Source organism: Erythrolamprus reginae, chromosome 1, assembly GCF_031021105.1.
Source record: "Erythrolamprus reginae isolate rEryReg1 chromosome 1, rEryReg1.hap1, whole genome shotgun sequence".
Lineage (NCBI taxonomy): Eukaryota > Metazoa > Chordata > Lepidosauria > Squamata > Dipsadidae > Erythrolamprus > Erythrolamprus reginae.
The window spans coordinates 27,989,719-28,017,497 of record NC_091950.1 but is presented as its reverse complement, the minus strand read 5'-3'; the positions used below and the strand labels follow the sequence as shown (position 1 = coordinate 28,017,497).

General features: G+C 44.1%; 1 protein-coding gene across 1 annotated transcript; it reads right to left on the bottom strand.

Annotated features, from left to right (window-relative positions):
• On the bottom strand, positions 1-27,779 carry IFI30 (IFI30 lysosomal thiol reductase). Its single transcript, XM_070748202.1, has 7 exons — positions 27,473-27,779; positions 14,918-15,100; positions 14,752-14,826; positions 13,844-13,933; positions 11,975-12,127; positions 8,599-8,667; positions 1-389 (listed from the first exon to the last, which is right to left on the bottom strand). The coding sequence occupies exons 1-7, from the start codon at positions 27,608-27,610 to the stop codon at positions 252-254; spliced, it is 846 nt and encodes a 281-aa protein (XP_070604303.1). The 5' UTR covers positions 27,611-27,779; the 3' UTR covers positions 1-251.

Below are 27,779 nucleotides of genomic sequence, written 5' to 3'. Positions count from 1 at the left end.
TAAAATCAGCAACTTTTATGAGGTTAAAAGATGTAATTCCTGCTAGAGTGACAGAAGCTACCTTCCCACGGGTTTATTGTTTTAGCACCAAGAAAACCAAGGCTCCACTCTTCTTCCCAAAACATCTGTCCCTGATTTTTCTTCTTCTGCCTCCTTGAAAGAGTCCCTTGACTTCATTACATTCCAGAGCTGAGCTCCACCTTGTAGCAGGAAAATTTGACAGCTAATACAGACATGTAGGATTAAAATCTTTAAAAGTTTCCTTTGCTTTTCCTTGGGCAGACTGATAAACCGTCGGACAAGTTGGCTGTGGGCTTCCTCAAGAAAGGGTGATTGGGGAGGAAGGGAGAAAGTTCTGTTGGCCTTTTGCAGGCATCTGGCACATCTCCCTGCAAACACAAAAATAGGCAAAAATCAGAGCTATAAAGAGGAAGAAGGATTATCTCAATGAAATAATACTGACTTTTTTGGGGGGGCGGGGTATAAATTTTTTCTTTATTTTTCTTTCAACATACAATAAAACAACATGAGCGATAAAAAAACACAGAATCAATGCTTAAAATAATAATTAATAATATTTCTTAGATATGTTAAACATTTGGAGAGAGAAAAAAGTGCTAATAATACTTTCAATAAGTACTTTTTATCCTCTTCTTTGCTAAGTTAATTAAAATTAACCACACATGAGATATATTTCATCTACAAATAACAATATTATAAAATCCAGTCCTTTATGTTCCCTTTTTCTATTTATAATAAAACATAAAACATAAATTTGGCCAGGTTCGCCTGCTGTACCAGTTGCGGCCCTATTTGGATCGGGAGTCACTGCTCACAGTCACTCATGCCCTCATCACCTCGAGGCTCGACTACTATAATGTTCTCTACATGGGGCTACCTTTGAAAAGTGTTCGGAAACTTCAGATCGTGCAGAATGCAGCTGCGAGAGCAATCATGGGCTTCCCTAGGCATGGCCATGTTACACCAACACTCCGCAGTCTGCATTGGTTGCCGATCAGTTTCCGGTCACAATTCAAAGTGTTGGTTATGACCTATAAAGCCCTTCATGGCACCGGACAAGATTATCTCCAGGATCGCCTTCTGCCGCACGAATCCCAGTGACCAATTAGGTCCCACAGAGTTGGCCTTTGCTGATTCCCGTCAACTAAACTATGTCGTTTGGCGGGACCCAGGAGAAGAGCCTTCTCTGTGGCAGCCCTGGCCCTTTGGAACCAACTCACCCCAGAGATTAGAATTGCCCCCACCCTCCTTGCCTTTCGTAAGCTCCTTAAAACCCACCTCTGCCGTCAGGCATGGGGGAACTGAGATATTCTTTCCCCCTAGGCCTCTACAATTTATGCATGGTATGTTTGTATGTATGTTTGGTTTTATAATAAGGGTTTTTTAGTTGTTTTAGTATTGGATTGTTACATGCTGTTTTCATCACTGCTGTTAGCCGCCCCGAGTCCACGGAGAGGGGCGACATACAAATCCAATAAATAAATAAAATAAATAAATATCGTAACGTCTTAACTCAATATCTAACTTAATCCTTTCATCTCTGTGTTGACTCCTCATTCAATGGTGCCACCCTTCCTTATTTCGTCATCGGACTTAATCATCACAGCTCTTAGTTATTGGCTCTGTGTAATGTGCATGTTCTTTTTTTTAACTAAGATTTTTATGTCATTTGGTTTACTACTCTGGACAAATTTCTGCTGTAATTTAACTTCGGAAAGCGTAAACAAGTTAGATGTCATGGCAAGAAGCCATTAGGGGATTTAGGGGTAGTGATTTCTGACAGTCTCAAAATGGGTGAGCAGTGTGGTCAGGTGGTAGGAAAAGCAAGTAGGATGCTTGGCTGCATAGCTAGATGTATAACAAGCAGGAAGAGGGAGATTGTGATCCCACTATATAGAGCGCTGGTGAGACCACATTTGGAATACTGTGTTCAGTTCTGGAGACCTCACTTACAAAAAGATATTGACAAAATGGAACGGGTGCAAAGACGGGCTACAAGAATGGTGGAAGCATAAAACGTATCAGGAAAGACTTAATGAACTCAATCTGTATAGTCTGGAGGACAGAAGGGAAAGGGGGGAGATGATCGAAACATTTAAATATGTTAAAGGGTTAAATAAGGTCCAGGAGGGAAGTGTTTTTAATAGGAAAGTGAACACAAGAACAAGGGGCACAATCTGAAGTTAGTTGGGGGAAAGATAGAAACATAGAAACATAGAAGTCTGACGGCAGAAAAAGACCTCATGGTCCATCTAGTCTGCCCTTATACTATTTTCTGTATTTTATCTCAGGACAGACACATGTTTATCCCAGGCATGTTTAAATTCAGTTACTGTGGATTTATCTACCACATCTGCTGGAAGTTTGTTCCAAGGATCTACTACTCTTTCAGTAAAATAATATTTTCTCATGTTGCTTTTGATCTTTCCCCCAACTAACCTCAGATTGTGTCCCCTTGTTCTTGTGTTCACTTTCCTATTAAAAACACTTCCCTCCTGGACCTTATTTAACCCTTTAATATATTTAAGATCAAAAGCAACATGAGAAAATATTATTTTACTGAAAGAGTAGTAGATGCTTGGAACAAACTTCCAGCAGACGTGGTTGGTAAATCCACAGTAACTGAATTTAAACATGCCTGGGATAAACATATATCCATTGTAAGATAAAATACAGGAAATAGTATAAGGGCAGACTAGATGGACCATGAGGGCTTTTTCTGCCGTCAGTCTTCTACTATGTTTCTATGTTTCTAAGAAGGATCGATCTCAAAAAGGTTGCAGCACTTCAGCTCAGGATCTCAGCAGGTCAACAGGCTTTTTAAAGTGTTTCTTGCTGCTCCATTTGCTACCTCATTTTCCGTTATAAAAGACTTATTTTACATCCATGAGCTCTAAATCAAGGGGTTTTTATACCCAGTAACCAGTTTAAGTTTCGCAATAGGCTCAACCAGCTGCCCAATTTGATTTTAATCTAATTTAACGTGCTATGCAAATCTAGCCTATATGAGATTGGGGATCTCCCATTTTCTTCTCACTGCACGCTATATTAATTATTTTTCCTCCAGAAGACTTAATAACATTGTAAACAGAAGCAAATGAAAAAACCCTATGTTAATATATTCATGAACTGGGAGAGCCATGTCAACAAGGTTAGCCAATGAATAGGCATAACAACTAAGTCGGCCAATGGAAGCTAACCACGTCTGAGTCTGTGCAGAGAATCAAAATTAAAACTGAAGCTTAAGGCTGGGCGTGGTTCAGTCCACTCTGTACTCTCTCACTCTTGAGTTCTGCTGAAATGAAACTAACTGTTCTCTGCTGTTTGCAACTGCTTGAAGAAGAACTCTGCTAATGATATTGTAAATTTATCTGTTACTATGTTTATGAAGTTTATGAATCCAGCTGAATCAATTATTTTTGTGTGCTTCTGGTTTTGATTTTTGCAACAAACTCTAATACCCTATATATTGGAATACTTCTTAGAAATTTTATTTGTGCAGATTAAAAAAACCATATCTCCCAAGTTAAAAGACATTGTTAGATCTATACCCTGAATGTATTTGTTTGATTGTTTATGCAATACTAGTATTAAATAAATGGACAAATACATTCTGGGTTTAGATCTAGTACAGTGATGGAGAACCTATGGCATGGATGCCACAGGTGGCATGCGAAGCCATATCTGCTGGCACACAAGATGTTGCCCTAGCTCAGCTCCAACATGCATGTATGTGATGGCTAGCAGAGTTTTGGGGATGGGGGAGGGCGTTTTTATCCTCTTCTGGCTTCAAGAAAGCATTTGGAGCCTGGGGAGGGAGAAACACGAGCCTACTGGGTCCACCGGGAGTTGGGAAACAGGCTGTTTCCAGCCTCTAGAGCAGAGCTGGGCAAAGTGTGGCCCGTAGGCCAAATGTGGCCCGCCCACTGTCTGTGACCGGTTCACGGAGGTCAGGGTCCGCTCCAGTGTGATGATGAAAGAGCTTACCGCATCTGCCGAGACTCCTCCAGTTCCTGCTTTCTGAAGAAAGCAGGAACCGGAGGAATCCCGGCAGACGCGGTGAGCTCTTTCATCCTTGCACTGGAGCAGACCCTGACCGCCTACCAAGAGCGGCTGAGCACAGAAACCACGCAAACACTCCAGCGCAGTGACTGTGGTGCACCGTGTTGCCGTAAACCCACTCTGTAGAGTGGGTCTGTGTGTTTAGGTCAGGCCAGGGTCTGGGTCTTTACAGTATTGGGTAGAACTGAGTTAATTATATTAGTCCAGCCCTCTAAACCCATCCCAATTTCTCATGGGGCCCCATGGCAAAATTAATTGCCCACCCCTGCTCTAGACTCTAGAGGGCCTCCGGGGGTTGGGTGAAGCTACTTTCACTCTCCCCAGACATTGAATTATGGGTTTGGACAGTCGCGTATGCACGATAGCGCTCGCCCACACTCTTTTGGCACCCGAGGAAAAAAGGTTCGTCATCCCTGATCTAGTAGATCTGTAGATTTCTATACAGTATCACTCAGATCTAGTAGATCTGTAGATTTCTATATCACTCAGGAGAAGAGTGACTTTCGGACATATCACATAAAATAACACCAATGGACCGATTCTTTATCATTTGGAATAATAACAATAACAATAACAAAACAATAACATAATAATAATAATAATAATAATAATAATTATTATTATTATTATTATTATTATTATTATTATTATTATTATTTATTAGATTTGTATGCCGCCCCCTCCGAAGACTCGGGGCGGCTCAAAACAGTAATAAAAAGGCAATAGAACAATAGAACAATAGAATTATGGTGTTTCTTTTTCTGGTAAAGAAGAAACAGACAAAAAATGAAAACGGGTTTTATACATTTAGTATCGGTTAAGTGGCCCCTGTTTTGTGTTGCAGTTTTTGCTTTCTACGAGATTATTTTAGAATAGAATAACAGAGTTGGAAGGAACCTTGGAGGTCCTGTAGTCTAGGGGTCACCAATCCCCAGGCCGTAGCCCACCACCGGGCCTTGTAACTGGGCCACGGAAGTGGTGAGTGAGCACCTGCATGCACACATCTCCATTGTGCAAACCAAACCTGCCACTCATGCAAATAAGGCCTCCGCTTGTGCGTGTACTTGCCCACTAATTACGAGTAACCATTCCCTCCCCCTCCCTCCTGCGCCAGTCCGCAAAGCTGGAAAGGTTGAGGAACGTGGTCTAGTCCTACTTTCTGCTCAAGCAGAAGAGCCTATCACATTTCAGGCAAATGACTCAATTTTAACATGGGCTCTGTTTTAGAAACATAGAAACATAGAAGACTGACGGCAGAAAAAGACCTCATGGTCCATCTAGTCTGCCCTTACACTATTTCCTGTATTTTATCTTACAATGGATATATGTTTATCCCAGGCATGTTTAAATTCAGTTACTGTGGATTTACCAACCACGTCGGCTGGAAGTTTGTTCCAAGGATCTACTACTCTTTCAGTGAAATAATATTTTCTCATGTTGCTTTTGATCCTTCCCCCAACTAACTTCAGATTGTGTCCCCTTGTTCTTGTGTTCACTTTCCTATTAAAAACACTTCCCTCCTGAACCTTATTTAACCCTTTGACATATTTAAATGTTTCGATCATGTCCCCCCTTTTCCTTCTGTCCTCCAGACTATACAGATTGAGTTCATGAAGTCTTTCCTGATACGTTTTATGCTTAAGACCTTCCACCATTCTTGTAGCCCGTCTTTGGACCCGTTCAATTTTGTCAATATCTTTTTGTAGGTGAGGTCTCCAGAACTGAACACAGTATTCCAAACAATCTCCTTATATAGAGCGCTGGTTTTATTTAATATGGGTTCTGTTTGATTGTTTTATATTTTCCCTAGTTTACTATACCACCCAGAATCTGCTGGAGTTGGACAGACAGTAAATTTAAATAAATACGTCCATTTTTAAAAATGTAATAAATAATTATATGCATATAATTATATGCCGATAACTCAGTGCAATATAAGCAAAGCCAGAATAACTCATAGATTAGATTAGATTAGATTTATTGGATTTATATGCCACCCCTCTCCGCAAACTCGGGGCGGCTCACAACAATAATAAAAAACAGTACATAATAACAAATACAATGCCCACCAATCTAATTACAATTTAAAATTAGTAATTTCATAAAACAATCCCAATATATATAAAAAACAGGCACACAATCAATCAATCAAATGGCAAAACAACATGGGCAAGGGGGAGATGTTTTAGTTCCCCCATGCCTAACGGCAGAGGTGGGTCTTAAGGAGTTTACGAAAGGCAGGGAGGGTGGGGGCAATCCTAATCTCAGGGGGGAGCTGGTTCCAGAGGGTCGGGGCCCCCACAGAGAAGGCTCTTCCCCTGGGTCCCGCCAGACGACATTGTTTAGTCCAGTGATTTTCAACCTTTTTTGAGCCGCGGCACATTTTTTACATTTACAAAATCCTGGGGCACACCACCAACCAAAATGACACAAATCTAATTAATTAATTAATTAATTAATTAATTAATTAATTAATTAATGCATGCATGCATGCATGCATACATACATACATACATACATACATACATACATACATAACCCCCTCATATATACAATCCCATGTAACATCCTCTTATAAATACAGTCAATCATCAATCATCCCTCCTCAAATTTATACCGCTCTCTCATTTCTGGGTACTTCTCCTGTCTTTCCCCCTTTTCTCTCTCATGTTTCTCATTTCTCTCTCTTCCTCCCTTTTCCCCTCATTCCTTCTCCCTCTCACTTCTCCTCTTTTTCCACCCCTGTCTCTCTCCCACCTTTATGCGTGTGTGTGTATACACACTCGAACCATTTCCAAAACCAGTTGAGGGCTGGGTTTTTTTCCTCTTTTATTCTTTTCAAAAACAGGTGTGGGCTGGGGGGGTTTTCTTATTATTTGGGTGCTTTTTACCATATGCTTCAAGAAGCACCTCTCTCTATCTCTTTTGCTCTCTCTCGTTCTCTCTCTTATTTTCTTTCTCTCTCATGCTTTCTCTCTCTTGTTCTCTGGCGGGATTAGTCATCTGTTGTCCTCCTGATGCTGCTGACGTGGTGCCAGGGACAAAACGCCCACCCACTCCTGAGGGAAAAGACGGACTGTTTGGGATGGGAATTAGCATCTCTCCCGCCGCGTTAAGTGGACAAGGCAAGGCAGAAACTCGCCGGACGCGGAGCCCAAAAAAAGCGCCTCAGGAAGGCAGAAGCGAAGCGCCCCCACCGCCCGCTCGCTTTCCAACGCTGCGCCCGTTGCGCCAGGCTCTTTGCCTGAATCCGCCTCCTTTCTGAGGCTCGAGCGAACCTCCTTCGCCGGCAGCCGGGGGGTCGGCTTCACCCCCTGCCCAGCTGAAAGTGTGCGTGTGAGGGGGGAGAGCTTGCTTCTGCAACCGCATGGCCAGAGAGAAGCGGGATAGCAAGGCGGCGGCATTCTTCTGCCTGGCCTGGGCGGTCTGCTTGGTTTTCCCAGGCTTCCCGCAGCATGTAGGTGGCCAAGAAGACCGAGCGGGACTGTGAGAGGGGTGGGCGTTCCCACAGCGCTCGCAGCGGCTAGCGGACGGATCGCCAGCGCCGCTGCAGCCACAGCTGTGGGAGGAGCCGCGCCCCAAGAAAGCCGGAGAGAAGGACGGATCGGGCGGGGACAGCCACAAGTGGAAGCCTCAGCCCTGGAGCTCCCACTTGCAGAAGCCGCCCCTCCCCCGGCTATTGCCCACCGCTATTAGCGAGGAGAAGCCATGTGCGCGAGGGGGCCAACTTTCAAAACAACCTTTGCTGGCCTCCGCCTCGCGGCACACCTGACCATGTCTCGCAGCACACCAGTGTGCCGCGGCACACCGGTTGGGAAACACTGGTTTAGTTGACGGGACCCGAAGAAGGCCAACTCTGTGGGACCTAACCAGTCGCTGGGATTCGTGCGGCAGGAGGCGGTCCCGAAGATATTCTGGTCCGGTGCCATGAAGGGCTTTATAGGTCATAACCAACACTTTGAATTGTGACCGGAAACTGATCGGCAACCAATGCAGACTGCGGAGTGTTGGAGTAATATGGGCATACTTAGAGAAGCCCATGATTGCTCTCGCAGCTGCATTCTGCACGATCTGAAGTTTCCGAACACTTTTCAAAGGTAGCCCCATGTAGAGAGCGTTACAGTAGTCGAGCCTCGAGGTGATGAGGGCATGAGTGACTGTGAGTAATGACTCCCGGTCCAGATTAACATCTCCTAAATCTCGTTTTATCAACAGTGAAATCTATTTGCCTTTCCTATCTATCAGTTTGCTCGTGTGCTTTTTCACACCTGTTTCGCTCACATCTTTATCACCCTCTACGTATGCACAGGACACTTAAAGAGGGTTAAGAAAAGGAAACGGGGCATCCAAGCCGGTGGGCAGAGCAGAGGTACTGGTTCTCTGAACCACCAGTGGCCGCTGCTACCGGTAGGTTCAAACCAGTCCGAAATGGTAGCAGTTCACCCCTGCTTTTTATCCATTCAAGATGAGTGTGGAAATAACCAGGAATATTTCTTGTAAGAAAGCGATACTTGCCTTGTACAAGCTGCAAACCAAATTGAAGAGAGACTCTTGTGCCAGAGTTTGAAGTTTATCAGTGTGCACCTGAGAAAAATAAAGAAAGAGGAGAAAGACATTTTCACCACGGCTGTAAAACAGTGAAGTCTGGTTACTCTACAAGTAGACTTCATCAAGAGATGCGAATACAGGTAGTCCTTGACTTACGACCACAACTGAGTCCAAAATGTCATGTTGCTAAGAAAACTACTGGTTAAGTGAGTTTTGTCCCATTTTAAGACCTTTCTTGATATACAGTGATCCCCCGGTTATTGCGTTCCCGACCATTGCGAACAGGCTAATTTGCGATTTTTGAACCCGGAAGTCAAAACACCATCTGCGCATGCGTGCCCTTTTTTTCTATGGGCACGCATGGGTAGATGGCGCCGGGCAGATCAGCTGCTGGGCGGCTTCCCTAGGTCTTCCCCCTCTTGGCGGGCATCAGCGAGGAGTTTCCCCACCACCCACGCAAACTCCTCGCTGCTGCCGCTTCGCTCGGGCCGCTTCCCAGCTGAGTACTCAGCTGGGAAGCGGCCCCGAGCGAACGGCTTGTCCGCAGCCTGCCCACCCGGGTTCGGGGGGGGTGCTGGCAAGCCGCCCATGCCGGCGGCGACGTTTTAAAACAGCCGCGCGGCTTTCCAATGAGTCCCGAAGATAAACGTGGAAGTTTGATGTTTGTCTTCGGGACTCATTGGAAAGCCGCGCGGCTGTTTTAAAACGTCGCCGCCGGCATGGGCGGCTTCCTAGCAGCCCCCCAAACCCGGGTTGGGGGTCCGGGGGGGTGCTGGCAAGCCGCCCATGCCGGCGGTGACGTTTTAAAACAGGAACCCCAATCTTCGGCTCCTCGCTAGCGCTGCGGGAGTAAAAACACCATCTGCGCATGCGCAGATGGTGTTTTTACTTCCGCAGCGCTACTTCGCGAAAACCCGATCATTGCTTGGGGTCCTGGAACGGAACCATTGCAATGATCAGGGGATCACTGTAGTTGCTAAGTGCATCATCGAGGCTGTTAAGTTAGTTAACATGGTTGTGGTTCTGTCGAGCTCTCTGGTAGAATCCTCCCGAAAATGCATAGATACAATTTCAGACACACACACGTTTGAAAATTCAAAACAATGTTCTTTATACCGAAAATGCGAATAAACGAAGCCCTCTTTTTGTATAGCAAAGAGCACTCGTCTCCAAACAAACTGGTAATTTGTACAAGTCCCTTATCAGTTCTGAGATACTTAGCTTGCAGCCATGAGGCAATTCACAGTCCTTCTTCTTTCACAAAGTGAAAGACACTTTGCTCTGGTTTAGTTTCAAAGCGGGGGGAAATCAGCACACAAAGGTCAAAGTCAGCAAAGCAGGCACGAAACACAACGATCAGATAATCCTCCACAATGGCCAAACCTACACACTGCTCTTTATAGCAGCCTCACTAATTACCACAGCCCCACCCAACCACAGGTGGCCTCATTTTCTTTGATAATAATCTCTCAGTTGTTGTTGCCTATGCATCGCTCTCCGCATGCGTGGCTGTATCATTAACTCTTGTTCTGAATCCAAGGAGGAGCTAGATAATTGATCTCCTTCTGAGCTGTCTGCCACACTCTCCTCCTCCCTGTCACTCATGTCTTCTTGGTCAGAGGAGCCTTCATCAGTAGATTCCACCGGGGGCAAAACAGGCTTGCAGCATGTGGATGTCTCCCCCACATCCACAGTCCTTGGGGCAGGAGCTGGGCCAGAGCTAACCACAACACTTAACACAACAGTTGTTAATTGACCTGATTTGCTTGTCACAAGATCATAAAGTTGATCACATGACCTGGGGTGGGTTCCTCCCAGTTCGGACCAGATCGCCTGAACTGTTAGTGACCCTCTGGGGACGTGAAGATGGTGTCACGGATCCGGTTCTGTCTGTGCCGGTCTGGGCGCGCCACCATCTTTTTTGGGGGAATTTTGGGCAGTTTTTTCTCCCTTTGGATGGCTTCTCCTTGTCCTCTGCTTGGGAAGAAGCTCTCCCGCCTGCCCTGGGGTTAATAGTGACCTTTATTCCTTCACCCGAAGCACAGCAGAGCAGCTCCTCCGCCTGCTTTCCAGCTGAATCCTGCTACTGAGCATGCACGGAAGTGAAATTGCACGAGGGGATGCGCGCACACAAACGGTGCAAATCATCACGATGTAATGTGGAACCTACCCTTGCACATGACCCCAGGGCACTGCAACTGTCATAAATACCAGCCAGTTGCCAAGTGCCCAAATTTTGATCACAGGACCGTAGAGAGGCGGCAATGGTTGCAAGCAGTGATGGCTCCTATGGGTATGGTCAGGTACGCAGAACCAGAAGAAAAATTTTGATTTTTTCCCCCACCCCCTTCTGGGCATGTTTTTCTTATGATAGTAAATGAGGTTGAATGTGTATAATTTTAGAAGAGCTGTGTTTCAATCCTGGGCTGCAATTACAGTGGTACATCGGTTCTCGACCGACAATCCGTTCCAGAAGTGTGGTCGAGAACCGATTGGGTCAAGAACCGAATTAATTTATCCCATAGGAAATAATGGAAATGGATTTAATTGGTTCCCAGACCATTGACTTGCTGGGAACCAATTAAATCTACAGTATTTCCTCTATTTCCTATGGGATAAAGATCTGAGGGGACGGGGTGAGAGGGAATGGGAGCCGGAATCCCGACACGCCCCTCCTGGCCGTCCTCTTAACAGACGCCCAGTCTCTACCTTGTAACTGCTCCAAGCTGCAGGAAGGGTAGGGCTGGCTGCAATACCGGCAGCTTCGGGGGGCTCCTTTCCACAGCGGTTCAGTTCGTTACCTCCAAGCAGCTGCACCAACTTTTTCTTTCCCGGCGGCGGCGGCTCCGGCGGCTTCCCTTCGAGGAGCAGCAGCAGCGTCAAGAACGTCACGTGATGAAGGGAAGCCGCCGGAGCCGGGGAAAGAAAAAGTTGGGGCAGCTGCCTGGAGGTAACCAACTGAACCGCTGTGGAAAGGAGCCCCCCGAAGCTGCCGGTATTGCAGCCAGCCCTACCCTTCCTGCAGCTTGGAGCAGTTACAAGGTGGAGACTGGGCGGCTGTTAAGAGGGCGGCCAGGAGGGGCATGTCGGGATTCCGACTCCCATTCTCTCTCACCCCGTCCCCTCAGATCTTACATTTCAGATAGTAAACAAAATTTTCTGTTCAGTATCCGAATTTTTGTGCGGATATTGAAGCAAATTTTTGCAGAAAATTTTGTTTGGTATCCGAAACGTACGAAAACCAAAGCGTTCGAGAACCGAGGTACCACTGTATTATCTTCTTAAGATGAATAAAAGAAGACACGAAGGGAGAACATTATTTCCTGCCTCCACTAAAACTTACCCCATTGATGAGGATCCATGGCACATATTCGTGACGTGGTTTCAGAGCCTCGGTGAGTTCAGCGTTCCTGTGCATAAGCTGATTGCCTAGGTCTCCTTTCACACACGCGTTGATATCTGCTAGAGAGGCGTTAGGAGCATACAATTTCAGGCACTGCAGAAACAGAATAGGCAATCCTGAATACTTCAAAACCAGAACGAGAAAGTTTTATTAAACCTGTTTCGTGGATTCCCTGGAGCCTCTAATCACAACCACTAACATTTGAAGGTGGGATTGAGTGCTTTTGTGAATCCTGCTACTGTAGAAGCTGATGTATACTGCTCAAAAAAATAAAGGGAACACTCAAACAACACATCCTAGATCTGAATGAATGAAATATTCTCATTGAATACTTTGTTCTGTACAAAGCTGAATGTGCACAACAGCACGTGAAATTGATTGTCAATCAGTGTTGCCTCCTAAGTGGACAGTTTGATTTCACAGAAGTTTGATTTACTTGGAGTTATATTGTGTTGTTTAAATGTTTCCTTTATTTTTTTTAGCAGTAGAGTGGTACGTCTACTTAAGAATGCCTCTACTTATGAACTTTTCTAGATAAGAACCAAGTGTTCAAGAATGTTTTGCCTCTTCTCAAGAACCATTTTCCATTTACAAACCCAAGCCTCCGAAACTTTAACCAAAAAAGGCAGAGAAAAGCCTCTGTGGGGCCTTTCTAGGAATCTCCTGGGAGGAAACAGGGCCGGAAAAGGCGGGGAGAAGCCTCCGTGGGGCCTCTCTAGGAATCTCCTGGGGGTAGCAGGGCCGGAAAAGGTGGGAGAAGCCACCGTGGGGCCCCTCTAGGAATCTCCTGGGAGGAAACAGGGCCGGAAAAGGTAGGGAGAAGCCACCGTGGGGCCCCTCTAGGAATCTCCTGGGAGGAAACAGGGACGGAAAAGGTGGAGAGAAGCCTCGGTGGGGCCCTTCTAGGAATCTCCTGGGAGGAACAGGGCCGGAAAAGGCAGGGAGAAGCCTCCGTGGGGCCCCTCGAGGAATCTCCTGGGAGGAAACAGGTCCTCCACTCTCCCTGTGGTTTCCCCTATTGCCTGCATTATTTGCTTTTACATTGATTCCTGTGGGAAAAATTGCTTCTTCTTACAAACTTTTCTACTAAAGAACCTGGTCACAGAACAAATTAAATCCATAAGTAGAGGTACTGTACCGCTGTATTTCCTTCATCCCTATCCATGGAAGAAAACTGCCCTTTTAATTTGCTGACATCCCAGGTGGTCAAGAAAGGAGAATATTTATAATTTAGGGTTGAAATGAGACCCTTTAAATGAGAATGATGGAAGGTTTTAAGCATAAAACGTATCAGGAAAGACTTCATGAACTCAATCTGTATAGTCTGGAGGACAGAAGGAAAAGGGGGAACATGATCGAAACATTTAAATATGTTAAAGGGTTAAATAAGGTTCAGGAGGGAAGTGTTTGTAATAGGAAAGTGAACACAAGAACAAGGGGACACAATCTGAAGTTAGTTGGGTGAAAGATCAAAAGCAACATGAGAAAATATTATTTTACTGAAAGAGTAGTAGATCCTTGGAACAAACTTCCAGCAGACGTGGTAGATAAATCCACAGTAACTGAATTTAAACATGCCTGGGATAAACGTATATCCATCCTAAGATAAAATACAGGAAATAGTATAAGGGCAGACTAGATGGACCATGAGGTCTTTTTCTGCCGTCAGACTTCTATGTTTCTGTGTTTCTACCACTGTATATTATTTGGGCTCTCTCCCAGACCCATCCAGTTTATAGAAATGAGCAAAAAAAAAAATGTTACAGAAAAAAAAGAGAGAGCAGAATTGCAGGGAGATCTTTGGCATACCAATGGCAGGCTGGTGACGACATCTGCACTTGACTCCATGCAGAAGATGAGCACAAAATCAATCACCGGGTACAAGTGGCTGATACAAGCCTGGTGGAGGCAAAGCACAAGGGTTAGGACAGGGGTGTCCACAGAATAAAGTCAGAAGATCAATCTTTCCTCTTCGTATTGGGTTAGACCCGGACGGTCCTGCAAATCACATCTGACCATCGCAAGCCCCTGGCCTTGAGTTTGACACCCCTAGTGTAGATGCAGGGAGCCATTTCCAAGTTGCAACCTGGGCAAGTTTGATCTGCTCCAATAGGTCATTCCCAAATCCCACCTCACCCCCAACTATTCTAACATTATCAGTTACTGCCAGCGGTTCCCAAACTTGGCAACTTTAAGACTTGTGGACTTCAACTCCCAGAATTCTCCAGCCAATTATATTGGCTGGAGAATTCTGGGAGTTGAAGTCCACAGGTCTTAATCTTTCTTTCTTTCTTTCCTTCTTTCCTTTCTTTCTTTCTTTCTTTCTCTCTCTCTTTCTTTCTTTCTTTGATTTCTATACTGCCCTTTTCCTGAGACTCAAGGCAGCTTAGAACAAAGGTAATATAAACACATTAGAAATCTAAATAAAATTACAGTCTAAAAAATCCCCATAGTTAAAAAGTTAAGCAAACATATTCATACATCATACATCGTATATTCATTCATTGGCTGGGGCAAAATATTAAAATTTCAGTGACCCCCCCAAGAGATGGGTCTTCAAAGCTTTACAAAAGACAGGGAGAGTGGAGGCAGTGCGAATCTCTGGGGGGAGCTCGTTCCATAGGGCTGGGGCCGCCACAGAGAAGGCTCTTCCCCTAGGCCCCGCCAGACGAAGTTGCCAAGTTTGAAGACCTCTGAGTTACTCTATAAGCACAAACCTCTATCGTGTTCCCCAAGCATTCCTCTTCGCCATGCTGGCATGTAAAGTGCCATTTCGTGCCCTCTTTCTTCTCCTGTAAGAGGATAAATGGAGGGGATGAGAAATCTGAATCGCCTCCATCACATCCTCAGTCATTCTGCCGCCCCCCAGGGACATTCTCCTACCTCTGCGTTCCCGTAAGGGACTAAAGTCACGTTCATGATACTTTGTAGCATCACCCAAGTGGGAAAGAGCGTCTGCACCAGAAACTCACGACAGCCACCGCAGAGGGATTCATAGTAGAGGCTGACAGAGACAGGGTCAGCTTTCGGGGTGTTGGACATCAGCCTGGTGCAACGCTTCTCCACCTGCAAGAAAGGAAAATCTGGATCAAGACGGGGTGTCCGCAGTTTGACCACCTGGGATGTCAGCAAATTAAAAGGGCAGTTTTCTTCTATGAAAAGGGAGGAAGAAAATACAGTAACACCTTGGTTCCCGGGGGAGGTTCGTAAGACGAAAAGTTCGTAAGACGAAACATTGTTTCCCATAGGAAACAATGTAAAATCAATTAATCCGTACAACGGAAAAAAACCGCCAAAAAACGCCGCTGCCCCGCTGTTACCTTTAAAAACAACCGGGGGGCTTCTCAGCGTCCTCCTGAACCCGAACGCCAAACGGGAGGCAGCCGAAAAGCCCCCCGGCTGTTTTAAAAGGTGACAGCCGGGCGGCGGGGCTTCTCAGCAGCCTCCCGAACGCTGAACCTGGAAGTTCGGGTTTGGCGTTCGGGTTCAGGAGGACGCTGAGAAGCCCCCCGGCTGTTTTAAAAGGCGACAGCCGGGCGGCGGGGCTTCTTGGTGGCGGCGGCGGCGGGTTCATAAGAAGGAAAAAGTTCGTAAGAAGAGGCAAAAATTTTCTGAACCCCAGGTTTGTATCTCGGGTTGTTCGTAAGACGAGGGGTTCGTATCATGAGCTACCACTGTATAGGGGTGAAGAAAATACAGTGGTACCTCTCCTTAAGAACTTAATTCATTCCGTGACCAGGTTCTCAAGTAGAAAAGTTTGTAAGTAGAAGCCATTTTTCCCATAGGAATCAATGTAGAAGCAAATAATGTGTGCAAACCCGTTAGGAAAGAAATAAAAGCTTGGAATTTGGGTGGGAGGAGGAGGAGGAAGAAGAAGAGGAGGAGGAGGACAGTCACTGCCGAAAGAAGAAAGGGAGGAGAGGGGAATTTTAAAAAATCCAAAACTTTAAGGCTTAAAAAAGAAAAAAAAAGAGGGACTCTGAGGTGGTGAGGAGGAGCAGGCCCCTCCCATACACCCGGCACGAGGCTGCCTCCCATACACTGCGCCAGAGAGAGAAACCCAGGGGGAATGGCAAGAAACTGGCCGGGCCTTCGTGTCGGTCTCAAATTTCCTGCGAAATTTTTCAGGGCTCGGGTTCTTAAGTAGAAAATGGTTCTTAAGAAGAGGCAAAAAATCTTGAACACCTGGTTCTTATCTAGAAAGGTTCTTAAGTAGAGGCGTTCTTAGGTAGAGGTACCACTGTACTTCTTTTTCATAGCTTATATCAGTATCAGGTTCCTACCAGTATGGATGAGGATGCTGCACCGGTAATAAAAATGGAGCTGTGCACGCAGCTCTGGGTCTCTGGCATGTGCACTTGCATGTCCCGGCGAGATTTTGCTTCTGCGCATGCGCAGGCAGCAAAATCTCGCGAGGGGACGCGCACGAGAGAGAGATTTTGGTGATTTTTTTTGCTTCTGTGCATGCAAAATCTCGCACGCGCATCTCCTTGCAAGAATTTGCTTCCTGCACAGGTGCCAGAGGCAGCACACAGAACCTTCTCTGCTGGCACATGCACTGTCGCCCCAGGTCAGACCTCCGTGGCGTTTCGTTCCTGAGCTTCTGTTTCCCGTCAAACGACAAAAACAGAAGCTCATGAAAGAAAAAGATCTTATCTGTGGTGGCCCCGGCCCTCTGGAATCAACTCCCTCCAGAGATTCGAACAGCCCCCAACCTCCTCGCCTTCCGTAAAATGCTGAAGACCTACCTTTGTCGCCAGGCGTGGGGATAATTACCACCCTCTCTCCCCTTTTTATTATGTTTTCGGCCTTACTGTACGATGGATTAGGTTGAGTGTGTATGATTGTACAGTTAGGGATTTTACTAGGTATTAATGCTTTTAAATTGATTTAACTTTCTACTATTGGATTTGTAATGTATTGTACCACTGTTATGTTGTGAGCCGCCCCGAGTCTTCGGAGAGGGGCGGCATACAAATCTAATAAACTATAACTATGAACTATTATCTCATGCAGCGCTGCTGGTGTTGGGATGCCCCGCCTCCCGCCGGCCAGCTGGTTTTGGGGCCTCTGCTGCCCATGGGCACATATCCACACATGCTTACACAGACGTCCATTGGACTTCTCCTGTGTCTTTCTGGTTCTTCCCTTTCAGCCTGTCCCCAGTCATCATGGGCCTCGTCCATCGCTAAGACCCCTGCAGCCCCGATGGAGGAAGGCGGGCTGTAGGACCTTGTCCGCCTTGTGGGGTTTTTGGTGTTTTCTCAGCTGGTTGTTTCCTTTGCAGGTGTTTCATTATCCAACTAGATAGGATCTTCAGTGCTAGAAGAGTAATGCTACCTAATTGGGTAATGAAATGCCTGCAAGCTCAGAAAGCACCAAGGATTCCAAAATTCACCCCTGAGCTACAAGTTTTCCCTTGTCTGAGCGGGTGTCTCTGCTCCTCCTTTCCCACTCTTTTGGGCCAGCCCCAGTGTTCCCTCTATTTTTTTTCCCGGTGTGGGCGGAAAAGTATAGTATCTGAGCAGAAGTCCCTTCGGGACTGCGCGGCATAGAACTCATAAATAAATAAATAAATAAATAAAAATTAAAAATAAAATAAAATAAAAAAAGTGTGTGCGCGCGCTATCACGCATGCGTGAGTTCTGACATCCATAATTCACTTTCCCTGCTTTCTCTCTCTTTCTCTCTCCTCCTTCCTCTCTCATCTCTCTTTCCTTTCTCTCGCTCCCTTTCTTTCTTTCCTTTCCCTCCCTCTTTCTCTCTATCCTTTCTCTCACTTTCTTTCTCTTCCTCCTTCATTCCCTCTTTCTCTCTTTCCTTTGTCTTCCTCCCTTTCTTTCTTTCCTTTCCCTCCCTCTTTCTCTCTATCCTTTCTCTCACTCTTTCTTTCTCTGCCTCCTTCACTCCCTCTTTCTCTCTCTTTCCTTTGTCTTCCTCCCTTTCTCTCTTTCCTTTCCCTCCCTCTTTCTCTCTATCCTTTCTCTCACTCTTTCTTTCTCTCCCTCCTTCACTCCCTCTTTCTCTCTCTTTCCTTTGTCTTCCTCCCTTTCTTTCTTTCCTTTCCCTCCCTCTTTCTCTCTATCCTTTCTCTCACTTTCTTTCTCTCCCTCCTTCATTCCCTCTTTCTCTTTCCTTTGTCTTCCTCCCTTTCTTTCTTTCTTTCCTTTCCCTCCCTCTTACTCTCTATCCTTTCTCTCACTCTTTCTTTCTCTCCCTCCTTTACTCCCTCTTTCTCTCTCTTTCCTTTTTCTTCCTCCCTTTCTCTCTTTCCTTTCCCTCCCTCTTTCTCTCTATCCTTTCTCTCACTCTTTCTTTCTCTCCCTCCTTCACTCCCTCTTTCTCTCTCTTTCCTTTGTCTTCCTCCCTTTCTTTCTTTCCTTTCCCTCCCTCTTTCTCTCTATCCTTTCTCTCACTCTTTCTTTCTCTCCCTCCTTCACTCCCTCTTTCTCTCTCTTTCCTTTGTCTTCCTCCCTTTCTCTCTTTCCTTTCTCTCTCTCTCTTTCTCTATCCTTTCTATCTCTCACTCTTTCTTTCTCTCCCCCCTTCATTCCCTCTTTCTCTCTCTTTCCTTTGTCTTCCTCCCTTTCTCTTTCCTTTCTCTCTCTTTCTCTCTATCCTTTCTATCTCTCACTCTTTCTTTCTTTCCCTCCTTCATTCCCTCTTTCTCTCTTTCCTTTGTCTTCCTCCCTTTCTTTCTTTCTTTCCTTTCCCTCCCTCTTTCTCTCTATCCTTTCTCTCACTCTTTCTTTCTCTCCCTCCTTCACTCCCTCTTTCTCTCTCTTTCCTTTGTCTTCCTCCCTTTCTCTCTTTCCTTTCTCTCTCTTTTTCTCTATCCTTTCTATCTCTCACTCTTTCTTTCTCTCCCCCCTTCATTCCCTCTTTCTCTCTCTTTCCTTTGTCTTCCTCCCTTTCTCTTTCCTTTCTCACTTTTTCTCTCTATCCTTTCTATCTCTCACTCTTTCTTTCTTTCCCTCCTTCATTCCCTCTTTCTCTCTTTCCTTTGTCTTCCTCCCTTTCTTTCTTTCCTTTCCCTCCCTCTTTCTCTCTATCCTTTCTCTCACTCTTTCTTTCTCTCCCTCCTTCACTCCCTCTTTCTCTCTCTTTCCTTTGTCTTCCTCCCTTTCTCTTTCCTTTCTCTCTCTCTTTTTCTCTATCTTTTCTATCTCTCACTCTTTCTTTCTCTCCCCCCTTCATTCCCTCTTTCTCTCTCTTTCCTTTGTCTTCCTCCCTTTCTTTCTCTCTTTCCTTTCTCTCTATCCTTTCTATCTCTCACTCTTTCTTTCTTTCCCTCCTTCATTCCCTCTTTCTCTCTCTTTCCTTTGTCTTCCTCCCTTTCTCTCTTTCCTTTCTCTCTCTCTCTTTCTCTCTATCCTTTCTATCTCTCACTCTTTCATTCTCTCCCTCCCCATTGTAAATGCCTGATTGGTCAGGTTGTAAAAATATGTTCCAAGGTGCCAGAATAGAAGCTTTAAAAAAGAAGTTTGTCTTTTCCAATGGTCTTAGACCAGTGTTTCCCAACCTTGGCAACTTGAAGATATTTGGACTTCCAGAATTCCCCAGCCAGCAATTGCTGGCTGGGGAGTTCTGGGAGTTGAAGTCCAAATATCTTCAAGTTGCCAAGGTTGGGAAACATTGTCTTAGACGACCCCTGTGAAATGGTCATTCGACCCCCCCCAAAGGGGTCCTGACCCCCAGGTTGAGAACCACTGCTTTAGGATGTTTCTTTCAGGGGGAAAAAAATCCTTCCACAACCAGTTTGAATTGTTATAAACACAGCCTGGTTGTTATACAACACACATATTGAATTGTGAAAGATTATATCATGGAAGATGACAATAAAAACAAAAAAGCTCAAAAGCTCTGATTCACACCCCTTCCAAGAATTCAGCCATTTGCTTTCTTTGTAAAGAGAAGTGAAAGTATGGGGCTTTGCCAAAAAAAAACCCCACCAACCGTGGGGTTTTCTGTCTGGAATTTTCCCTCATAAAATGGGTTGGGCCAAGAGAGGTTGGGCCAAGTCTCTTATTGCAAACTAGCCGCAAAAGTTTTGTTTGCAAGCATATTGCACCCTGGCCAAAATCCCTCTTTGAACAAGATGGACAGTTCCAAAATATAATCAATGAATCACTTTTTAAAATGGCAATCTTGTAATTTTCCATGTTATTATTTTATTATTATTTATTTATTATTTATTCCATTTTTTTATGCCGTATATTTGCCCCCACAATCCGGGTCCTCATTTTACCCACCTCGGAAGGATGGAAGGCTGAGTTAACCTTGAGCCGGTGGTGAGATTTGAACCACTGACCTACAGATCAATAGTCAGCTTTAGTGGCCTGCAGCAGTGTTCCCTCTAATTTTTTGAGGGGGTGGGCGGAAAAGTATAGTGTCTGAGCGGGGTGGAACAGAAATAACAAATAAATAAATAATTAAATAATTAAATAAACAAATAAACAAACAAACAAACAAATAAATAAATAAAAAAAAAACCACCCTGTTTTGCCTCAGAGAATTTCAAAATAAAATACTGTACTGTGTGTCTATAACAGTGAGCTCATAATAGGGCAACTCTATCAATATCAAAATGCCACTTAAATAGTTGAGCTAGTTTCAAACTAGATTTTGATTTTCTTTCTCTCTTCCTTACTCCCATTCTTTTTCTTTCTCTTTTCCTTCCTCTCTTTTTTCTATCTGTTTCTCTCTCTTCCTCTCTCTCTCCTTCCCTCTCACTCTTTCCCTCTCGACTTCTGGGCAGGTTTGGAAAACTCTGAGTTGATGATGATTTTTAAGTGAGTGATTGCTCACTGCTCAGCTTAGAGGGAACTATGGCCTGCAGTACTACGCTCTACCTACTGTGCCACCTCCGCTCATATTTGTTAAACAAATGATCTTAAACTAAGAACTACCCCTCCTAACTTCCTTAGGTTGAAAAATTGGTCAGAACCATAGCTCAGTTTTGAAATAAAATTCCTTTTCAATGTTCATTTGAAAGGCTGCTCCCTTGCAAAAATACCATTAGTTCAAATTCAAATTTTGAATTTGATCCTTGTGCATTTAGCTATAATGTATTGTGCTCAGTCATTTAGCCATTAGCTGAGTATGCCCGATATATATAAATGTTAAATCATGATGTATAAATCAAACTGAACTATTTGTGCAACTCAAGAAGCCATCAATTGCCCTGTATGTTCCTTTATTTAAAAGTACATTGAGGAACCACTTTTTGGCATGAGAAAGTCATTCAAAAATACTGCAGGAACAGACCGTACGCCTGGAGAGTATTGTTTATGCATTAGGACTTCATCTATGTCCGGCAATTAGCGGAAGACCATTACTGTTCCCAATTCAAACAGAAAGGTAACACAAATGTATACCAGCTGACAGAAAATTTAACATTATTATTATTATTATTACAGTGTTCCCTCGATTTTCGCGGGTTCAAACTTTGTGAAAAGTCTACACCACGGTTTTTCAAAAATATTAATTAAAAAATACTTCACGTGTTTTTTCCCTATACCACGATTTTTCCCGCCTGACGACGTCATATGTCATCGCAAAACTTTCATCTGACTTTAATAAATATTTTTTTTAATAAACTTTAATAAATAAACATGGTGAGTAAATGGTTGCTAAGGGAATGGGAAATTGCACTTTAGGGTTTTAAAGTGTTAAGGAAAGGCTTGTGATACTGTTCATAGCCAAAAATAGTGTACTGTATTTACTTCCGCATCTCTACTTCACGGAAATTCGACTTTCGCGGGAGGTCTCAGAACGCATCCCCCGCGGAAATCGAGGGAACACTGTAATTCGACTTCTATGCCACCCGCTCCCAATGGCACTTGATAATTGTGGATTTAGAGAAAAGGTACCAAAATGTGAATAAGCTTGAATTAAAACCCTTGGCAGACTTGGGGTCCTTGAGCATAGAAACATAGAAGATTGACGACAGAAAAAGACCTCATGATGCATCTAGTCTGCCCTTATACTATTTCCTGTATTTTATCTTAGGATGGATCTATGTTTATCCCAGGCATGTTTAAATTCAGTTACTGTGGACTTACCAACCACGTCTGCTGGAGCAACAGCATCTAGCTCCAACCTAGAATTGATGAATGTTTTAATAGGCGTTTTTAAATTGTTTTATATTGTTTTTTAATTTTGTTGTATGCAGACCAGGGTCCGACAGGGGTTGGGCGGCTTATATGTGTAACAAATTAAATTAAATTAAACTAATAAATATTTTTTTAAAAAAATAAATAAATTAAATTAAAACACTTTTGAACTCTTGCCAAGAAAATAGCAGGCACTGTTCCAGGCAGTTGCCAGGAGTCAACGTTGACTTAAATGGCACGTGGGCGTGCATACACACACATAACATTCTGCATGGCAGATATGGAGTTGAACGTCAGTTACTAAATGCAGAAACAGTAGTTTATGATGGAAGTAAACTATAGGAGAGAGAGAGAGGGAGGGAGGGAGAGATGATAAATATTTATGAACATGGTGAAAGGATGGATAATTTATAAGGGTGAAACAGTACATAATCGGTATTGAAACATAGAAGATTGATGGCAGAAATAGACCTCATGGTCCATCTAGTCCAGTGATTTTCAACCTTTTTTGAGCTGCGGCACATTTTTTACATATACAAAATAATGGGGCACCTTGAGCGGGGAGGGGGGAGTGGGGGGGCTAAAAAAAGTTTGGACAAAAAAATTATATATCTCTCTCTCTTCCTCCCTTTCACTCTATTTCTCTCTCCCTCCTTCTCTCCCTTCCTCTTTCTTTCTCTCTCTCCATCCCTCTTTCTCTCTTCCTTCCTTCCTCTCTCTTTTGCTCTCTTTCTATCTCTCCCTCCTTCCCCGCCTCTCTCTTTCTCTTGCTTTCTTTCTCTCACTCTTGCTTTCTTTCTCTCTCTCTCTCTCTCTCTTGCTGAGCTTCGCGGCACATCTGACCACATCACCTGACTGGTTGAAAAACACTGATCTCGTCTACCCTTATACTAATTCCTGTATTTTATTTTAGGATGGATGTGTGTTTATCCCAGGCATGTGGATTTACCAACCACGTCTGCTGGAAGTTTGTTCCAAGCATCTACTACTCTTTCAGTAAAATAATATTTTCTCATGTTGCTTCTGATCTTTCCCCCCAACTAACCTCAGATTGTGCCCCCCTTGTTCTTGTGTATGATTTTGAAATATTTTGTTCTCTTCTTTTAAAAAATGTCTTTGACTATTGCTCACCCTATTACACCAAAATATAATTCAGATGCCTCACAATACAATTTTCATCACAGCTAGTCAATGGGGCACATACATCTAGAGCAGTTTTTCCCGAACCTTGGCAACTTGAAGATATTTGGACTTCAACTCCCAGAATTCCCCAGCCAGCATTTGCTGGCTGGGGAATTCTGGGAGTTGAAGTCCAAATATCTTCAAGTTGCCAAGGTTGGGAAACACTGATCTAGAGCAAGATAAGCGACAAGAGGTGTTTTGAAACAGGGGTGGCTGGGGAATTCTGGGGGTTAAAGTCCACAAGTTTTAAAGTTGCCAAGGCTAGACACCCTTGCTTTAAAACTTGGAGATGTTAGTCTCTACACAATTTCGGCAGAGTTCTGTGAGATCATTTAAAAAATATGTACTACTATTTATTTTCCTGATCAAGCCTGCTGTTTCCACCCCCCTGTTCCTTATATTCAGGTTCCAGGAATTTCTGCCTACTCCCTGCCTGCCCCATTGCTTAGCTGGGAGAAATTAAAAAACCCCAGTCCTATGGCATTAAAGGAGGAAACAGCAACAATGATTTGCAGGTTATTATTGAGCTAGGGATCCGCCCTTCTCCTTGGATGATGAGCAATACTTAACACCAGCAAGGGCTTAAGTACGGTAATTTAGTCAAATTATTTTACTGAAAGAGTAGTAGATGCTTGGAACAAACTTTGTTAGAGGCTAAGCAGGGGTCTCCAACCTTGGCAACCTTAAGACCCATGGACTTCAAATCCCAGAATTTTAAAACAAATGTCTGGCCAACTGCTATGATTGAGTGTTATGAAGATCTTCCCTCTTTCAGATAATGTCCTGGGTCTGGACTTCGGACCTTCTGTTAGGAATTTGTTCCATGTGATCTTCTTCGGCAAGAAACACATGAGTGAAGGGGAAATCTCCGGGACCGCCTTCTGCCGCACGAATCCCAGCGACCGATTAGGTCCCACAGAGTTGGCCTTCTCCGGTCCCGACTAAACAATGTTGTTTGGTGGGTCCCAGGGGAAGAGCCTTCTCTGTGGCGGCCACGACCCTCTGGAACCAGCTCCCCCCTGATATTAGAACTGCTCCCACCCTCCTTGCCTTTTGTAAACTCTTTAAAACCCACCTCTGCCGTCAGGCATGGGGGAACTGAGATGACTTCCCCAGGCCTATACTGTTTATGTATGGTATGTTGTGTGCATGTTTTTTAAATTATGGGTTTTTAGTTTTAATTATTAGATTTGTATTATATATTGTTTTCTATTACTGTTGTGAGCCGCCCCGAGTCTACAGACAGGGGCAGCATACAAATTTAATAAATGAATAAAATAAATAAATAAATAAAATATAGTGTCTGGTGATTCTTCACTGACATCATTTTTTTAAAAAAAAATCTCCATAGTTTCCATATATGCATCAATACATACACCTTAAGAGTATATCAACACTATATAGAATTCTTTATTGGCCAAGTGTGATTGGACACACATAGAATTTGTCTTGGTGCATATGCTCTCAGTGTACATAAAAGAAAATATACATTTGTCAAGAATTATGAGGTACAACAGTTAATGATTGTCATAGGGGGTCAAATAAGCAATGAAGAAACAGTCAATATTAATAAAAATCTTGAGGACACAAGCAACAAGTTGTACCTCATGATTCTTGATATGCATCAAAGACAAATTCCTTGTGTGTCCAATCACACTTGGCCAATAAAGAATTCTGTTCTATATATATTTTGAGTCTTCGGAGAGGGGCGGCATACAAATCGAATAAATAATAATAATAATAATAATAATATTGCTCAAAAAAAAAATAAAGGGAACACTCAAATAACACATCCTAGATCTGAATGAATGAAATATTCTCATTGAATATTTCATTTGCACAACTCTTCCATTTGCACAACAGCAAGTGAACTTGATTGTCCATCAGTGTTGTTTCCTAAGTGGACAGTTTGATTTCACAGAAGTTTGATTTACTTGGAGTTATATTGTGTTATTTAAGTGTTCCCTTTACTTATTTATTTTAGCAGTGTGTGTGTGTGTATATACAGTATATGTGTTTTTCTGTTGAGTCACCCAGCATACCCAAATATGGGAGGGAGCTCACTGCTCCCTTTTGCCTTTTCAGCCCCACTCCATATATGTGTGTGAGAGAGACAGTGTGTATGTATGTATGTATATGTTACTTACTTACTTATTTCAGTTGGAAGGGCCCTTGCAGGTCATCTAGTCCAACCCCCCACCCCCACCAGTGTTCCCTCTAATTTTTTTGGGGGGTGGGCGGAAAAGTATAGTGTCTGTGCGGCAGTCCCTTCGGGACTGGGCAGCACAGAAATAATAAATAAATAAACAAACAAACAAACAAACAAATAAATAAAAAACCCACCCTGTTTTGCCTCAAAGAATTTCAAAATAAAATGCTGTACTGTGTGTCTATAACAGTGAGCTCATAATAGGGCAACTCTATCAATATCAAAATGCCACTTAAATAGTTGAGCTAGTTTCAAACTAGATTTTGATTTTCTTTCTCTCTTCCTTACTCCCATTCTTTTTCTTTCTCTTTTCCTTCCTCTCATTCTTTTTCTTTCCCTTCCTCTCTTTTTTCTATCTGTTTCTCTCTCTTCCTCTCTTCCTCTCTCTCTCCTTCCCTCTCACTCTTTCCCTCTCGGCTTCTGGGCAGGTTTGGAAAACTCTGAGTTGATGATGATTTTTAAGTGAGCGATTGCTCACTGCTCAGCTTAGAGGGAACTATGACCCCCCACCCCAAACAGGAGATGCGTGGGCTACAAGTTTTCGGGGATTGTTCAGAGGAGACTAGGAGAGATACTTCACCAGAAGAGCCCTTCACTTCTCCACTCAAAATAGAATACCCTACGAGACTAGACTTTCAATCCTGGGCCTAGAAAGTTTAGAATTAAGATGCCTTAAACAAGATCTAAGCATTGCCTACAAGATCATATACTGTACTGCAACATCCTGCCTGTCTGTGACTACTTCAGCTTCAAACACAATAATACAAGAGCACACAACAGATTTAAACTTAATATTAACCGCTCCAAACTTGACTGTAAAAAATATGACTTCAGTAACCGAGTTGTCGAAGCGTGGAACTCATTACCGGACTCCATAGTGTCATCCCCAAACCCCCAACACTTTACCCTTAGATTATCTACCGTTGACCTATCCAGATTCCTAAGAGGTCAGTAAGGGGCGAGTACAAGTGCATCAGAGTGCCTTCCGTCCCCTGTCCTATTGCTCTCCTATATATCCTATACCTTTCTTCTAGGTCCCACAGAGTTGGCCTTCTACGGGTTCCATCAACTAAACAATGTCGTCTGGCGGGACCCAGGGGAAGAGCCTTCTCTGTGGTGGCTCCGACCCGCTGGAACCAGCTCCCCCCAGAGATTAGGATTGCCCCCATCCTCCTTGCCTTTCGTAAACTTCTTAAAACCCACCTCTGCCGTCAGGCATGGGGGAATTGAAACATCTCCCCCTTGCCCATGTAGTTTTTGTGTATGATTAGATTGTGTGTTGTTTTTTATATATTGGGGTTTCTTTTTTGGACTTTTTAATCTAAAACTGTAATTTAGATTTTTAAATATTAGATTTGTTACTATGTACTGTTCTTCACCATTGTTGTGAGCCGCCCCTAGTCTGCGGAGAGGGGCGACATATAAATCCAATAAATCTAATCTAATCTAATCTATTCCTATATCTCTTCTTCTATTCTTTCATTGACATGCTCTATTACTATACCTTCTTTTCTATTATTTCTTAGATATATTTTACTATGAGTATCTCCTCTATAACCTTCATCCTGTATTTTACTATGTGTACTGTATATACCCACTAAAACCCTCATTGTGTATTGGACAAATAAATAAATAAAATAGAGAGAGAGGGGGGGAGAGGGGGAAAAGAGAGAGAGAGAGAGAGAAAGAGAGAGTGAGAGAAACAAGCAGCCTTCTGCAGCAGGAGATTGCAAAGCACCCAGTTCGAAGCCCCCCCTCCCCCCGCCCGGCATGCCTCATAGGCCAGTGTTTCCCAATCTTGGCAACATGTATGCTGGCTGGGGAATTCTGGGAGTTGAAGTCCAAATATCTTTAAGTTGCCAAGGTTGGGAAACACTGTCATAGGCAAAGGGGTGATCCGCGTGCAAGCCCCAGCCACCCTTCTTCGCTTACCTGGCAGGCTCGGGCGATCTCTTTGGAACTGCACCAAAGTTGCGGCGGGTAACCGCACGTCGCCGGCCTGTTACTTTCCCCGCAGGAGGTGGCCCAAAGGCCGCCCGCGATGAGGAGAAGGAGAAACCGGCCGCCCATAGTGAAGCGCTCCCAACAGTCTTCAAGACCAGTTTGGCGGGCCTTTAAACTCTCTCCGCCTTGGCCCGCCCCTTCCCTGCTTCGGGCCAACCTGTTTTTCCTCTAAGACTGTTTTTCGTGACTCAGCCGGCCTAAGCTGGCCTTTTGGTCTTGTGCAGCCTTTTTTTTT